The sequence below is a fragment of the Gymnodraco acuticeps genome, unplaced genomic scaffold, assembly GCF_902827175.1.
Source record: "Gymnodraco acuticeps unplaced genomic scaffold, fGymAcu1.1, whole genome shotgun sequence".
NCBI classification, from domain to species: Eukaryota; Metazoa; Chordata; class Actinopteri; order Perciformes; family Bathydraconidae; genus Gymnodraco; species Gymnodraco acuticeps.
The window spans coordinates 366,374-383,828 of NW_022989913.1; the positions used below are offsets into that span (position 1 = coordinate 366,374).

A 17,455-nucleotide genomic window follows, 5' to 3' on the forward strand; every position below is an offset into this window, starting at 1 on the left:
TTTAAATAAATAAAAGGTTCAGCTATGGTATTTGGCTTAAATATATATCGATTTTATAAGGAAAAATGTTAAGAATATTAAAAGCAGTATCATCAACACATCTAGTAACATTTATTATAAGAGGATAGAAATAAACAATCGTATGGCTCAAACCAATGACAAAAAAGCATAGAATGGTAAAACAATTATTAACATAAATAACACAACTATTATGTAAAAAGCAATAGGTCAAGAAACATGTATTGTATGATGAGCGACAATGATAGAAACAAGACACAAGTCAAGTGTTTCTGTAAATTGTATAAACTAATTGTGCAAATAAATTAATATTGAATACATGAAGCAGGTGGCGAATGGTATTTTGAAATTAACAGTTATTTAAGAAGCTACAATAATACATCATAAATGTAGAAACATTTAAAAAAGGGAACAAGTCTGAAATCAGTGACTGATTTACCTGGTTATTATTAAAATACTGTGGCTAAGCCTATTGCATTATTTTGTAATGATGATGGACATTATTAACTGTCTCCATCATACCAGGACGAATGAATGTACTGAAGATAAAAAGATCCTTAATGCTGCTGAGAAAAAAAGATTAAGCACAGGGTCAAGTGGGTTTTGTGGTCTGGGTCTAAACGCGATGAGATAATGTCACATGGTCACCATCACCTGACCGTGACATCCTTGTTATTTTAGGACACTTTGAAGCTTTTGATCAATTTTCTCCCCTGAACAGTCAGTGCCGAAGCATTAGCAACCGAGGTGACTGAGACAATCAACATTATGAATTCAACAACAGTTGATGACAGCAGTTCATTTAACGAGCGTCTGTCCGCTCCGATTACCCAGAATGCTTCGCTTGTTGCCGTCTGTCGAAGGAGTGACTGTGTAGAATAGACTCAGCTGCATTTGACATTCATGAAGTTACCGTTACTATGCGACTTTATTGTATGAAATAAGATAAAAGAGGGAACGAAAATAACAGAGGAAGGGGAAATCTGTTGTTGTCAGTACGCCAGCAATGCCTCTCTTCACGACCAACCCATTTGACCAAGATGTTGGTGAGTAATCAGAACTGGAGGCTATTTCTAGCAGGCTAGCTAAACATTAGCTTTGATAACACAGCTTTGTTTGTGTTCTTCAGCTGGCTGTAGCTTTAATATACCCCCAACGAGCTATAGTAATAATATTATAGGTCGGTCTTGTTGTATATAATGTAGGCTATATGAGCTGACAATATGTAATCCCTGTTAAGATGATTAATGTCTGTTTTGCCTGTGTTTGTTGTGATTCGCTCTGTTAGCCACAGTTGGCTAACTAGCTTCCACCCTTATATTATGTATATGTATCTGTTAGCAAACCGCAACCAATATCAGACAAACGTACACAGAGTTCGCGATTTTAAAGAGCTTTTAATATTTATTTTGTAATCATATTATTATGTTAAGTAGACTTTTTTTTAATAGACAGGTTACCTTGACTTGGGACAGAGATGTTATCATCAGATAACTGAAGTAACGGTTTTCTCACTCGTTATTGAAAACGCGTTAAACAAACATTAGATATAATTATTACAAATCATATTCATAGTTTACGTTTTAAATGTATATTGCTGCCAGTTATAGTGGATTGCTGCCAAACTAAATGTCGTTGTGTTTAACATACAATGACAATAAAGCATGTCATGTTATCTTATAATGGTTCAGAGAGACATGAATATTAATTAAACAATTGATTGAATTGGGAGATATATACAAATATTTAAAAGAAAACACGTTTGTTCACATACAAATCCAATTAAATTAGGGTTAATTTGTTATGCTGCATTCACCTATGTAAAATCTACCATATTCATGCATTTGTAATACATTAAATGTCATATTTTGAAATTGTATCATGACATTTAACAGTACATTTTCACATTATGATTAGTTGTACACAATATATAATCTTTTGAGCAAAACTGACAGGTGTTTTCAATAGCTTATAATTTGTATAATTATATATTTCTTATATATATTGTGTTATTTAATACAGTCTATGGTTATTGGTCATACAGAATTGATAGTATAAGGCTAATAAGTAGGGCTTCTCAGAGCATTTTTAACCGTTTTTTAACAGAACATATTCTTTACATGTATTGTTGCATTAAGCATTCATAATGTCCAAGTTACTGCAATAACAGCTCGCCATCTGCCTCATCATCACTTCACTTCATCCCATCATATGTTGGCTAACCAATATGATGAGCCTGACATCTCACAGCTGTGCAAGTGAAAGAGGATGCAGTGGTTTGTGAAACACTGCGCTTCCCTTTCTCTCTGTGTTGTGGCTAGTGGTAGACCGCATACGCCTCGATACACAGTACCCTATAAAACTAAAGCCCTTAAAATCAGTAGTAAATGCTAATTTGGCAAAGCTTATAATGGGTGTGTTTGGAGTAATAGCTGTTTTTTCAGATCAAGTGATTTTTCAGAGATGATTTGTTCTGTTTTTGTATAAACATGCTGATGGATATCTCTTCGTCACTATTGGCGATCATATGTTTGTAACTAGTGATTGGGTATTTAAATATCATCTTTCATTTTATAATCTAAGATCTCAATGTCTATATTCAATTTATATTTTACAATTTAGGATCTCAATTGTATATATCATCATATCTCTATTGTAGTTGTGATTATGTTGTCTCGGTGTCGTTTTTCAGTGAGCATAGGGTTGGATAATAGTATATTTCTCTTTAGAACATTTCTAGCTTTCACCTCTTTTATTCGTGAATTTCTGAGAAAAACACGAGGTATATTACAAGACACTTCAAGTACACAACTATGTATTTTGGGAAGTAGAGAAGTCCCACATGACATATTCCAAAGAGCAGAGAAGCCCAATGGCAAAGTAAACACTGTCTACCATCACTGAATAAAAGGCTTTAATTAGCATACTTTCTAAATAGTATAAGCTACTCTCTCAAATCATTTAAGTTAAATGAATTCTACCAACAGTCTCAACACAAACCAAACATTATGAGCTCAATCCAATCCAATCCAACTTTATTTATATAGCACTTTAAAACCTTCAGACCAAAGTGCTGTACAGAGAGATAAGCTCACACAACATAATATAAATACATTTAAAATGCAAGATACAAACACAAAACAAACCAGAATAAACGTAATAATAAAAAATAAAATAACAGCCATATAATAAAAACAATAGACCACTGAAAGCAAATAAAAGCAACAATCTACGTGTTTCTGAATGCTCAGGAGAAGAGGTGGGTTTTAAGACGGGATTTAAAAGCAGACAGTGTGGGAGCCTGTCTGATGAGCAAGGGCAGGTCGTTCCACAGTTTAGGGGCGGCAGCAGAGAAAGCACGGTCCCCTCTGCGCTTAGACTTTGTTTTTGGCACCCTCAGGAGCAACTGATCAGCTGACCTGAGTGGGCGTGTAGCTGTGTAACAGCTCAGAGAGGTAGGGCGGGGCCAGGCCATTGATTGGTATTTACTGCAGAGCTATTGTACTGTTTGAGGCCTCCGTTATTTTGTCTGTATCTCTCTAATGTTTATGCTAATCTCTATGATTAACACAAAAACAAAGGAGCGGATCTCACATACACACCCACAGCTTGCCACTACCATTTTTGTTACAAGAAGCTTTATTATTTCTGAACATGGGAGGATCCTCGCCTCTCCTTTCTGGCTCTAAATGAAATCTGTTGTTTGTTATGCTTACATTGGTTTTCGTGCTTCTCCCCTGCAGAGAAAGCAACCAGTGAGATGAACACAGCGGAAGACTGGGGCCTCATTCTGGACATATGTGATAAGATAGGACAGTCGCGCACGGGGTAAGTTAACTGTCTTCATGCTAAACCAGACACACAGACACATTTACGAGGCTTAAAGTCCCATTTTTAAGGTTTTTCCAATCGTTAACACACATCCAAGGGTTAAAGATAGAAACCAGGGACACCAAGTGTATAAAGACAAATGTATGATAGATAGTGATGACTTAATGTTCACTAAAATAGACATATACAGCAACTTGCATGATGAGGAAAAAATAATTGCCAATATTTTTGACTGATATTGCAATAGCAACATGATTCACAGTTCAAATGAGATTTACTTTATGAGCTCAGTACCAAACAAAGATGGTTTATTAAGTCTGTACAGTACCATTTATAGGATAGGAATTATTCGCTGCTCCACAATAATATTCACAATGATATTTCTTTACATATTTTGCCTTCACCAACAATTGCTTTACTTGGATTTTTCTCTTTCTAAAACTTAAATTACTTGTCCAGCCCCAGTGATATGTTCAGTCCAACATAGCAGCAAGCAAGGGTGTAACTTTGGTTTGAGAAGTGGGGGAGACACAAAACAGGGGGTCCTCCGCAATGAAAAATTTTCTCGATTCAATTCCATTTCCTGCCTTTCTACAAATATATTAGGGACTATGGTGTTAACAAGTCCAAGAGAAATGTGTAGTGTATATGATGAGTGTGCAGATTTATCTAGTATCCTATCCATGTGAACCTGTTTTATTTGTTGATGGACCTCACATCCTCTAGGGCAGGGGTGGCCAACCAGTCAGAGGTTAAGAGCCACATTTTTTCTATGTTACTGCAAAGAGCCACATCAAACACACAGGCACTGATACCGCTTGTTTCCGTTTTTTTGTTTTCTGGAGACAAGATTTCAACCACGTCACTGATGCATTTTTGTGGCATTGGGATATATATTTTTTAAATCCTCTGGAGCAGAGAGAGGAGCTGTGGATTATTGTTATTGATGAATGCATCAGTGTTTCTTAGGGTCAAAAACACTAAATTCACAACTTAAAATGAAAGCGTTTAGTTTATTTAATAAAAGAGCACATGTTCAATGTGAAAAGTGACAGTAGTTATAGATTATTTGCAATTTGGTGCTATATATATTTTTAAAAAAAAATTATATATATTTTTTAAACACCTTGAATTTCAGGGGGGGGCGCGGGGCTCCGTTGGCGGGGTGCAGCGCCCCTCCAAAACAATGGTAGGGGAAACACTGGATAGTGTTTCATCAACGATAGGTTTCCCCCCCTCAAAGGTGATTGGTTCACTGCATCGCAGGTATTATTGTGATTGGCTCTTGGGCCACATCAAAATTAGACTTGCTGTCATCCTCTCATACTGACACCACACATACACACGTATAGGGAGAGCCGGGACGAAAGTAACACGGGACGAAAGTAACGGAGCGATTTTATCCGAGCCCAAACAACTTTGACCGGCCAAATTACGTTAATACTTAACAGACCTACTAAATATCAGGTTTAACTGTCAGGAGTAGCTAGTGTTGTCACGATACCAACATTTTGGTTTCGATACCAAGTCAAGAATTGCGATTCCGATTATTTTTCGATACTTTTCTTAAAAAACAGTCTTAAATGTAATTATTGTGCTTTATTTCACACCAGAACCATAACCATAACACAAACTTTTAAACAATGAGAACAATAAATTAAATAAATGACAAGATTTCCTATTAAATAAAATTAATACATTTCTTACAGACAGGCCTCGTAGTGTCCGTAGGCTTGCCCTCACTGTCAGAGATATAGCTCAAATACTTCCAAATTTCGCTTCTGGCGTCTTTTTTGTCAACAAGCCGAGGCGCAGCGGCAGTTGCACTCCCACTTGCAGCCATGCTTCTCGTTTTCTCACATGCTCTGGCAGCTAGCGCGTGCATGAGAGAGGGGAGGGACTTAGAGCGTGCTTGCGAGGGGCGGGACTGCAGACACGGCTGCAGTGCAGGGAGTGGAAGCAGAGCGCTGAACACACACGGCTCTTATTAAAACGGCGCTTTCTCACCGGAGTACTGTCTTTCCCCCGTCATTCTTAAAGTAGCGATACTAATGAAACGGAGGAATCGTAACATTTTTAACGGCAGGGTATCGCGGTACCTTTCAAGTATCGGTACACCGTGCAACACTAGTCAGGAGTCAGTGTCTCTCCCCCAAACTCACACATATACAATTCGATATGAACTGAAGAGCCGCATGAAACTAGGCAAAGAGCCGCATGCGGCTCGAGAGCCGCGGGTTGGCCACCCCTGCTCTAGGGGGTTCCGGGGGCATGCACCCCCAGGAAGATATCTTTCTTTAAATTGAAGTTGAATGCATCAATCTGGTGCACTTTGAGGGGAAATTAAGAGATGTATGGATACAGCTCTCAACACTCATATGAAACAGAACTGTATATATTTAAATAATTAAAAAACCATTAGAATATTCTCACAACTAATAACAAATATTTGATATACTCCTCTCTCCTATCTTTATCTTACCTAGTCTGCATATTTTCTTTTTATTTATGCATATTTTACTAATCACTCCCCTTTTTAAACTGTGTTTTTTATTTTTTACTGACCTATATTGGAATGATTTCTTAACTTATTTTGTACAACTATATTAAATAGATGGAACTATTTGTTTACAAAGATGACCAAACCGTTTGAGACCCACTGAAATAACTTAGACTAAAGTTTACAATCTCATCACTCGGAGAGTCCTTTACCTCACTGAGCTGACGTTATCTCAGCCTCTCAGTCCGACAGGAGAGCTCTCCCTCTCCTTATTGTTGAAACTGCTTCTAATCTCTGTTAGCTCCGAGCTAGCACCAGATGCTAACAACAAACTGGCCGTTTCTCAATGTCGAGTAAACCTGCTGCAGAGCCACTATTTCAAGTATACTACGTCATCGAGTGGCGCCGAAGGACTGTTTAAATGCATTGTTACGTCCCAACTAGGGGAAGAGGAAAAGCAACATACACCAGTTGGAATTGGTAATAATTATAAATAGTTTTATTATATAACAGATAGGACAAAATGGAAGGCATTCAGCCTGAACAAACAAAAAGAGGCTGTAAGACAACACAGCTATCTTTGAGGACAACAGCTCAACGTAATACTATCCTAATCTAAACACCACTAATCACAATAACATTAACAACGACCACACAAGGTAAACAGTTAACAGCGATGGGCAAGTAGCGAGAGGCGTCTGTTCACACACAACAGAGCCTCCCGAATGATCACAGTCGACTGGCTTTGTAGTCGTCCCCAGAAGGTGTGCGCTGGATGTGCGCTGCGATTGGAGCGCGTCGGGCCCGTCAGCTCCAATCACAGTCTTCGGGGCAGACCAGGGGATGGGTAGCCAATAACAGCAGGGCAACCGCACAGCTCATTTACATAGAACACATTCAAAACAGAATTAACAGGGCCGGAGAGGCGGCGGCCGTAACATGCATGTTAAATGCCCAGCATTCGGCGCCACTCGATGACGTAGTATACTTGAAATACTGGCTCTACAGCAGGTTTACTCGACATTGAGAAACGGCCACGGTCTCTCTCTCTCTGTCTCTCTCTCTGTCTCTCTCTGTCTCTCTCTCTCTGTCTCTCTCTCTCTCTCTCTCTCTCGCTCGCACACTCACACAAAATGCGCTCGTGCCACACACACACACAAGACGCTGTGTGCTCCCCCGTGACGATGACCGCTTGCGTAAAAAAAAAAAAACACATTTGAAAAGTGGGGGGAACACAAACAGGATTTTGAAAAGTGGGGGGGACATGTCCCCCCTGTCCGCAGTGGAAGTTACGCCCATGGCTGCAAGCATAGTTTTTTCGTCCTTGCCAAACAATTAACCTTTTTTACCATTCTGTTGCAGGCCTAAAGAATGTCTCCGCTCTATTATGAGAAGAGTGAATCACAAGGACCCTCATGTGGCCATGCAGGCCTTGACTGTGAGCAGATTATATAATATCATTTGGTTCTTGGGAGAATCACATAGTCTCCTTTTTTATCTAACCCTAACCAATCTTAACTGAGATATGAGCTTGTGTTGTAACTAGCTGTTTTCTAATATCAGTTGATGTTTGTCACTTGTTGCTCTGGATTAAATGGTTGTTTGTCCTCACAGCTCCTTGGTGCTTGTGTCTCAAACTGTGGGAAGATATTCCATTTGGAGGTGTGCTCCAGAGAGTTTGCCAGTGAAGTCAGTAACGTCTTAAACAAGGTGTGTGATGATGGCAATGTATTAGTTTCTACTCTTTGTAATTAGGTCATGTTGCATCCAGTTTCATGCTGTGCCTTTTTACGGATGTCCCCAGGGCCACCCCAAAGTGTGTGAGAAGCTGAAAGCCCTGATGGTGGAGTGGGCCGAGGACTTCCGTAACGATCCCCAACTCAGCCTCATCTCAGCTATGATCAAGAATCTACGCGAGCAAGGAGTCACTTTCCCAGCCGTCGGGTCCCAGGTAGGTGAGAGGGGTGCGAAAGACAGGTTGTTGGTTTTTATTGCGTACTCTATTCAAATCTAGATCAAATCTATCAATTGCTGTAATTATGTCCATCTTAGTGGGCTAGTAGTTAAAAGCCATATTATACGACTAAGACATCTCCATTTTGTTTAGCGGCTGAGCTCTTTTCTTGCACTTTACATTTCCTAATAAATGCCCAAAAATTATGTCACAATTTATAGAAATTAAATGTTAGGATTTTGAAGTTAAAGGTACAATGAGTAGGATTTCCCTAAAACACAATGAATGGACTTATTATGAATCCCTCTCAATGATCAGTTGTGACTTAATAGATGTGTGTAGTGTCTATACCTGCAGACTTACTGCCCTTGTCTGGTTTTGATGTGTTTGGGACATTTGTGGGCCGACACCAAAAACAAAGCAACTAGGAACCAGATCGTAAGCACGCATCCATAGGAAAATACATTTTGCCTTTGAACAACGAGACATTATTATTCTTCCACAGGCTGCAGAGCAAGCAAAAGCAAGCCCTGCTTTAGTGGCAAAGGATCCTTCCACCTCAACAAAAAAGAAAGAAGAAGACGACTTGGCCAAAGGTAAGGAGGCGTATAGCTGATTATCAGAAGAAAGAAATGCTTATTTAAATGTATTTGAAGAGGTGTTATCCTTAAAACACATGCATAGAAATTCTTTAAGTTCTGTAATTCTTCACTGTTTAAACTGGTCTTAATGCATTGCAGATATTCAGGAATATGTAAGGACTTTTCAAGGGTAAACCCGTGATTTCCCACATCTGTGTGTTCTGTGTGCAGCTATCGAGCTGTCACTGAAGGAGCAGCGTCCGCAGTCGCAGACCTCGCTGTCGAGCCTCTACCCGAACACCTCCGGCCTGCTCTCCTCACACAAGTCTGACGGCAGGAAAGTCCGCGCCATCTACGACTTTGAGGCCGCTGAGGACAACGAGCTCACCTTCAAGTCAGGAGAAATCATCACCATCCTGGACGACAGGTGAATTATAACGCTGTTACAACTTAACCCTAAACAAATATTTTGTATCTAATCTGTTGAATCTTGAATTTGACATCTACATGCAGCAGAGAGAAGACACAAATTAAATCAGATTTTTTTTGTGAATGGTGTCTGATTTTCTTGTTTCAGTGACCCCAACTGGTGGAAAGGGGAAACGTACCAGGGAGTGGGTTTGTTCCCCTCTAACTTTGTCACTGCCGACCTCACTGCAGAGCCAGAGATGAGTGAGTACACACACACACACACACACACACACACACACACACACACACACACACACACACACACACACACACACACACACACACACACACACACACACACACACACACACACTCACTCACTATATCATCTTAAGTTCTATGATAGCACTTCTGAGTCCATGAGCTATATTGCTTTATTGATCTTATAGTGGGAAATACTTCATCTCTAGCACACTGCTGGTAAAACAATGCACAGATCAATCTCTACATGTGTTACAGACATAAAGTGACCAGGTGGTGCTGTGTGATGCAGTACCAGGGTTGCTCTGATAACATTGTGGAGTCTGATTCTGATGCAACAACTCTCAGTTTCTGCCATATTGATAGAGAATCTGATGTTGTTTTCTACGTGCTGAACTGTTAGCAACCTCTCCACATGCTGCCTTCTATGTTGCAATCATGATCACATCCTATAACAATGAGTGTGTTGTGTGTCGCTACTTCTTGTTCAAGCAGGTTGAAAAACAGTAATTATACAATTGTGAACATGACAGTTCAAGACAATTTATCCATAGTGTGTGTCAGATTAACATTTGTATTTTCCTTTTAATATCTGGAACAATCTTTTGTGCTGGTACTGGACTGTAACTGAGTGTCCATTTGGCGCATCCTGCCCTCTTATATACGTTTTACTGATGCTACTGTTGCATTGTTTTGCTGCTGCCGTTTTCGCTGTTACATGGACATCTACAGTGAAGACGGAGAAGAAGTCTGTCCAGTTCAGTGAGGAAATCCAGGTGGAGACCATAGAGCCCGAGCAGGAGTCTGTGTTTATAGACGAAGTAAGTGTGTGAACATGGTATGCTGCTCACTAAGCTTTACCTGCCTCATTGAGATCCACTGTAGCAGCAATTAAGAGTTTTGTACCAAAATAGGATTTAATTAAATTTGTCACCTGCTGGTATAAATCACAGATTAACATAGATAAGATGTTACAAGGTGAACTTGTTTGTTTCTTACCCGGATGAAAGATGGACTCATCACATTAAAAGGGTCATCAGAGGAATTTTTGTTGAAATCTTTCAGGACAAAATGGACCAGCTGCTGCAGATGATCCAGAGTGCCGATCCCACAGACAACCAGTCGGACAGCGTGGAGCTACTACAGCTGGAAGGTACACTGGATTTAGGGAATGCAAGGGAGGTCAAAATGCATATCAGTTTGCAGAAGCTAATCTGTTATTTTATGTAAAGGTGTGTTATTTTTAAATTGGCAACGGCTTTTGTATTTTTCATTAGGTGCCTGCAATCAAATGGGACCGCTCATCGACCAGAAGTTGGATGATATAGACAGGTACAATGTACAGAAGTGACACACAGTAAACTACAGAATAAGATGTAAACATATAGCACTGACCTATGTGGATTACCCATGTCATGAATATTCAGTTGATGTAGTTTTCTTGTGTTTGGGGGTTGTCTCATCAGGAAGCACTCGGAGCTGTCGGAGCTGAATGTGAAGGTGATGGAGGCTCTGTCTCTGTACGCCAAGATAATGAATGACGATCCGGTTTACGCCATGTACGCCAAGCTCCAGAGCCAACAGTACTACATGCAGCAGCCGGGCAACGCAGCGCAGCAGGTACCGTCTCTCTCACATCAGGTTACCATCCCTCTCACATCAGGTTACCGTCCCTCTCACATCAGGTTACCGTCCCTCTCACATCAGGTTACCGTCCCTCTCACATCAGGTTACCGTCTCTCTCACATCAGGTTACCGTCCCTCTCACATCAGGTTACCGTCTCTCTCACATCAGGTTACCGTCTCTCTCACATCAGGTTACCGTCCCTCTCACATCAGGTTACCATCTCTCTCACATCAGGTTACCATCCCTCTCACATCAGGTTACCGTCTCTCTCACATCAGGTTACCGTCTCTCTCACATCAGGTTACCGTCCCTCTCACATCAGGTTACCGTCCCTCTCACATCAGGTTACCGTCCCTCTCACATCAGGTTACCGTCTCTCTCACATCAGGTTACCGTCTCTCTCACATCAGGTTACCGTCCCTCTCACATCAGGTTACCGTCCCTCTCACATCAGGTTACCATCTCTCTCACATCAGGTTACCATCCCTCTCACATCAGGTTACCGTCTCTCTCACATCAGGTTACCGTCCCTCTCACATCAGGTTACCGTCCCTCTCACATCAGGTTACCGTCCCTCTCACATCAGGTTACCGTCTCTCTCACATCAGGTTACCGTCTCTCTCACATCAGGTTACCGTCTCTCTCACATCAGGTTACCGTCCCTCTCACATCAGGTTACCGTCTCTCTCACATCAGGTTACCGTCCCTCTCACATCAGGTTACCGTCTCTCTCACATCAGGTTACCGTCCCTCTCACATCAGGTTACCGTCTCTCTCACATCAGGTTACCGTCTCTCTCAAATCAGGTTACCGTCTCTCTCACATCAGGTTACCGTCCCTCTCACATCAGGTTACCGTCCCTCTCACATCAGGTTACCGTCCCTCTCACATCAGGTTACCGTCTCTCTCACATCAGGTTACCGTCCCTCTCACATCAGGTTACCGTCCCTCTCACATCAGGTTACCGTCTCTCTCACATCAGGTTACCGTCTCTCTCACATCAGGTTACCGTCTCTCTCACATCAGGTTACCGTCCCTCTCACATCAGGTTACCGTCTCTCTCACATCAGGTTACCGTCCCTCTCACATCAGGTTACCGTCTCTCTCACATCAGGTTACCGTCTCTCTCACATCAGGTTACCGTCTCTCTCACATCAGGTTACCGTCTCTCTCACATCAGGTTACCGTCCCTCTCACATCAGGTTACCGTCTCTCTCACATCAGGTTACCGTCTCTCTCACATCAGGTTACCGTCCCTCTCACATCAGGTTACCGTCCCTCTCACATCAGGTTACCGTCCCTCTCACATCAGGTTACCGTCTCTCTCACATCAGGTTACCGTCTCTCTCACATCAGGTTACCATCCCTCTCACATCAGGTTACCGTCTCTCTCACATCAGGTTACCGTCTCTCTCACATCAGGTTACCGTCCCTCTCACATCAGGTTACCATCTCTCTCACATCAGGTTACCGTCCCTCTCACATCAGGTTACCGTCTCTCTCACATCAGGTTACCGTCTCTCTCACATCAGGTTACCGTCCCTCTCACATCAGGTTACCGTCCCTCTCACATCAGGTTACCGTCTCTCTCACATCAGGTTACCGTCTCTCTCACATCAGGTTACCGTCTCTCTCACATCAGGTTACCGTCTCTCTCACATCAGGTTACCGTCTCTCTCACATCAGGTTACCGTCCCTCTCACATCAGGTTACCATCTCTCTCACATCAGGTTACCGTCTCTCTCACATCAGGTTACCGTCCCTCTCACATCAGGTTACCGTCCCTCTCACATCAGGTTACCGTCCCTCTCACATCAGGTTACCGTCTCTCTCACATCAGGTTACCGTCTCTCTCACATCAGGTTACCGTCCCTCTCACATCAGGTTAGGTTGGTTTTAGACTTACTCTCGTGTTAACATTCTCCCCAGGTGTACCCAGGTCAGCCTGCATCAGGTTCTTACGCCATGAGCGGCCCCGCAGTGCAGGGATACTCTGTTCCTATGGAGCAGCTCCCAGCGGGCCCCCCTATTCCTGGACAGCCGGCCCCCAGGTGAGCATCCTCCTCATTCTGTATGAGGCAACACAAAACATTTCCAATTACTTGATTTGATATGCCAATGTATCCTTAATCTGTTAACTGGTTCCTATACATTATTATTATTGTTTCTCTATTTTTCTGATTTGTAGATATTCTATTTTTTAACACCATTTAATTCTATTGTGTATGCCCTGTAATAATATCATTTTTTTAAATGCAAAATAAATGCATTAGGAATTGTACTTTTCACCGACTATTTAATGATTACAACTTACTGTGGTGTCGGATGTAATGTTGCTTCACTCTTCTTCATAGTGATGTTCATATGTACATGGGCCAGCCGCCAGTCTACGCTGCAGCTCCAGGCAGCATGGCCCCTGCAGACATGCAGGCCTACCAGAGTGCAGGGGGGGGCCCCGGGCCCCTGCATGATGCAGACGCCAAACTACAGCAACGCCTCCGGCCAGAGCATAGCCCCTTCCTCAGAGAAAGCCCTGCTATAGGGCCCCTCAGATCCCCGTTACCCTCCCACGCAAACACATGCACCACACCTGCAGCCGTGCATCATCTCTTATGTTACACTTAGATTTGTTTTTATCATGGAATCATTTAAGAGTAGACTAAAGCTATCATTGGGCACTCGGTGTGGTTTTATCTGGCAGGTAAATATACTGTTACACTTCTCACTCCAGGTGTAGGAGTGATCATTGAAACACACTGTGTGTTCTTTTATTTAAGGATGTTTCACTCTTCTCCGTATCTTTACATGACTCTGAGGTGAAGACTCAGAGGAGCCTCCAGTTGCACTTTTATCTTTAGTTGCACTTAGGATTTGTTCATCACTCAAGCCTGATCACTTCTAAATCTAGACCTAGACCAATATTTGCATTCTCCATTTTTATATACAAAACCTGCATCTATTGCTTCCTTGTAACAATAGGACTATGGGAACATTGCAGTAATGCTTTATTTTATGGGTTGGAACATATTTGGTACCAATAAAAGAGGAAGTGATACAAAATGTATTTAGTTGCCCTAATGAAAAGCTAAGAGGTAAATATTCATTCATTCATTAGTCCTATATCACTGCAAACTTTATTTTTCCAACTGTATATATTTTTGCATGTTCAGCAAACAGACTGTGTAATGATTTCAAAACGTTGTAGGTTACGCTTATTTTAATTGGAAGTGGATTGATATGTTATTATGTACAGTATTTAACCTTTTTAATTTAGTATCAAAGTCCACAGTTTGCTCATAGAAACTTCCTTGAAAATTGGTAACAAGTAACAATCCTTTAATATAAAGTGTTAACAAAAATGCTCTGAGATAGAAAGTGTTCCTGCAGCCGTTTCAACAAAAAGACAAAATATTTCTGCGATTACTATTTGATCAAGTGTGAAATACACACGGGCATTCCTTCTCACCACCTTTCAAGATGCACACTGGAGCTACATACACACTACAGGCAGGTGTACAGCATAACACACACACACACACACACACACATACACACACACACACACACACACACACACACACACAGTTGCACCAGGTGGTCCACACATCCTCAGCAGTGTTATAATTGAAGGTCACTTCTCACACACTTAAAGCCCCCGCAGTGCTAATCGTGTCACACACAAAAAGGGGCGTCGACTTACTTTCACTTTCTTTTTTTTCAGAAAAAGGATTTTTAGCGATGCTGCAAACGTTAGGTTACTACATTCTGTATATGTCGTCAACTTTTAGAAGTACTGAAAACTGAAGCCACTTTGTTATTTTGGAGGGAAGAAGAAACCGGAGGAATTTAAGCATGCACATGACTCCTGTATATACTGTACCAAACTCGTAGTGACGCCACGTGACGAGTTCATTGTCGGTCGGGATGTTAGCACAGCGCCGAGTGATTCTCTCAGCCTAAAAGGTGAACTCTGCAGTCAGGATCTCCCCGCTGAACTGAAGGTGTAAAAGCCAAAAGGAACAAAGTAAAATCCGCCAGAAAACAAGATATTTGTATTTTCTCAACATAATTCGCCCTTTCCATCAAACTGCAGAGTTTTCCTTTTAAGAATGAGCAGCTCTACGTCCTAGTTGTGGGTTTGCTCCATCTCCATTCAGGCGCTGTGCTAACGGCCACTAAGGGGCGACCTCTCCGAACAGCCCCAGTGTCTTTAAAGCATCTCTTTAGTCAGTGTTAAAAAATGAATACTATGTTTTTTTTGTAGTGCATTTTAATTTATGTTTTGATTATTGTTATGCTATTTTAAATGGAGAAGCCGTTCAGGATGTATGTATTCAGAGAAAAGTGGAATATGTGATATTCTGTCTAACTTAGTTGTATATTTAAATCGCTCACATGAGAACATGGACATTTCTCTCAGTGTTTGATACATGCTTAATGTACTGTAGGGTCAAATGGTAATGTGAAAAAAAGCTGATCGTACCTCCCCCATTGCATTTCAAACCCTTTCTCGAAGCTGTCTAACACTAAAACAAATTCTACCTGAAAGAGAACCGAAATAAGGGTTTATGATTCTGGAAAGCACCGTCAACACGTGTTTCTCTAAGGAGCTCCGTTACAGTGACACCTGTGGATCTAATGTAGTTCTCATACCAAACTCTTCCATGACTTTACCTGTTTAAAGTCTTTGGGAAGTTTTTCAAACACTGACTGGATTGCAAGAAGTTGAAGAAACAGGAATATTATTTATCTGTTGTTTAATATTGAATGATGCTACATGAAGGAGTTATGATACAATGAACTAGATTATGCAGTCAGGACAAATGTGTGCTAATCTGATTTGTGTGTCATTTCAATTTCGCTGAGATACTTTGCTCCTCCTTGCCACCCCTGTGCCACTCTTTAAGAATATATAACACCCCCCAAATGAAGCTCTGGTACCTGGGACTAGGAGGCCATTCAATTCTCTAGAACTTTTCAGATGTTAGCATTCCTAAAGTTGATTTGAAAGACAAGATATCTTTCTTTTGCTGCCTTCAACTAAAGAGTGGAGTAGTGTTAATCTGTTGAGTCAAAGAGGGCTGAATATATCAGATATATTAAAAGGTAGCAGCTATTCTGGGACAGGAGCCAGTAATTCCCCTCATACTATCCACATCTAACATGTTGTTGCACTGCAGCCCCGGTGTGACCTGCACAGGATTGAGATGCCGCCTGCTTTTAAGTTTTAAACACACTTATTGTAAAGGTTCAGTCTAATCTTGTATCCTGCTGTTTGTATGTATTATTTGAACCATACTTATGAATTGGTATTCACAATAAAACCAGGCCAAATGTACAGAATAATATGAACAGCCTTGTTCTCTTGTTTTCAAAGCACTTCATGGATTCGTAAAATGTGTTTTTGTTTGATTTGCTTCTTAAACTGTTTCACTACTGAGAGACATTTTAAAGGAGACATTGTTATGCATGCTTGTTCCATTTCACAATATGAACAATATTTCCTTTGGGAGTTTAGAACAGCTTTAAGTGTGAATTTGTAGCTTTTCTCACTTGTGTGAAGTAGGCAATCCACGAGAACAGGTGTTGCCGCCAATCAGAGTTTTGCAACATTTTGATCAAATCATGACCATTTGGGGTTGTTTGCTTATCTTGCAATACAGTACTAATGGAGCACTTTCATTGATGTTTGGACAGTTAAAATATACACTTAATTTATCTTGTACTTTTATCTAAAACAAGTGCAGTTAAACGGTCCTGCTATACATTCTACCTTTATGTTCAACCATAGACTGTATATATAAATGGACGTAGTGTCCGTGACGTCACCCATACAATTCTGCAGAGTTGCCGTGAAGCCCTTAGTAGGCGGAGTCGGCCACTAACGGCTCGACTGTGACGTCAGAGTCTAATCCCGCCTGCTCCAAATAAGGGCAAAGAGGCGGGACCAGCTGCCTCCGAACTGGAAGTAAACAGAGCTAGCTCAGGCTAAGAAGCTAAGCTAACATGAAATACATGCATACCAAGTTACTGCTAACAGTGTAGTACCCCTATATAAACGTTACATTCATAATCAAATGAGACAATCTGCAAGAGAATTAGCTATATTTTGTTATTCTTAATGCTTGTCATTCACACGTTGAGAAAAGACGGACTCCACCGCCCGGACCTAACGGAGCCGCAGTGGGCTAGCTCCGGGACGCCGGCTGGAGCTAGCCCCCTGCGGCTCCGTTAGCTCCGGCGGCCACCACTGGGATAATCGGGTCCCCTAT

The 17,455-nt window shown here is 41.4% G+C and overlaps 1 protein-coding gene across 1 annotated transcript; it reads left to right on the forward strand.

Moving 5' to 3' along the window:
* Positions 1-703: 703 nt before the first annotated feature.
* stam (signal transducing adaptor molecule (SH3 domain and ITAM motif) 1) lies at positions 704-16,531 on the forward strand. Its single transcript, XM_034209235.1, is given in 15 exon segments — positions 704-1,064; positions 3,762-3,846; positions 7,712-7,787; positions 7,964-8,059; positions 8,154-8,300; positions 8,809-8,899; positions 9,116-9,311; positions 9,462-9,556; positions 10,289-10,377; positions 10,622-10,709; positions 10,834-10,888; positions 11,023-11,176; positions 13,113-13,234; positions 13,538-13,645; positions 13,647-16,531. Coding segments are annotated over 15 exon segments (1,521 nt in total). The 5' UTR covers positions 704-1,024; the 3' UTR covers positions 13,726-16,531.
* Positions 16,532-17,455: the final 924 nt, after the last annotated feature.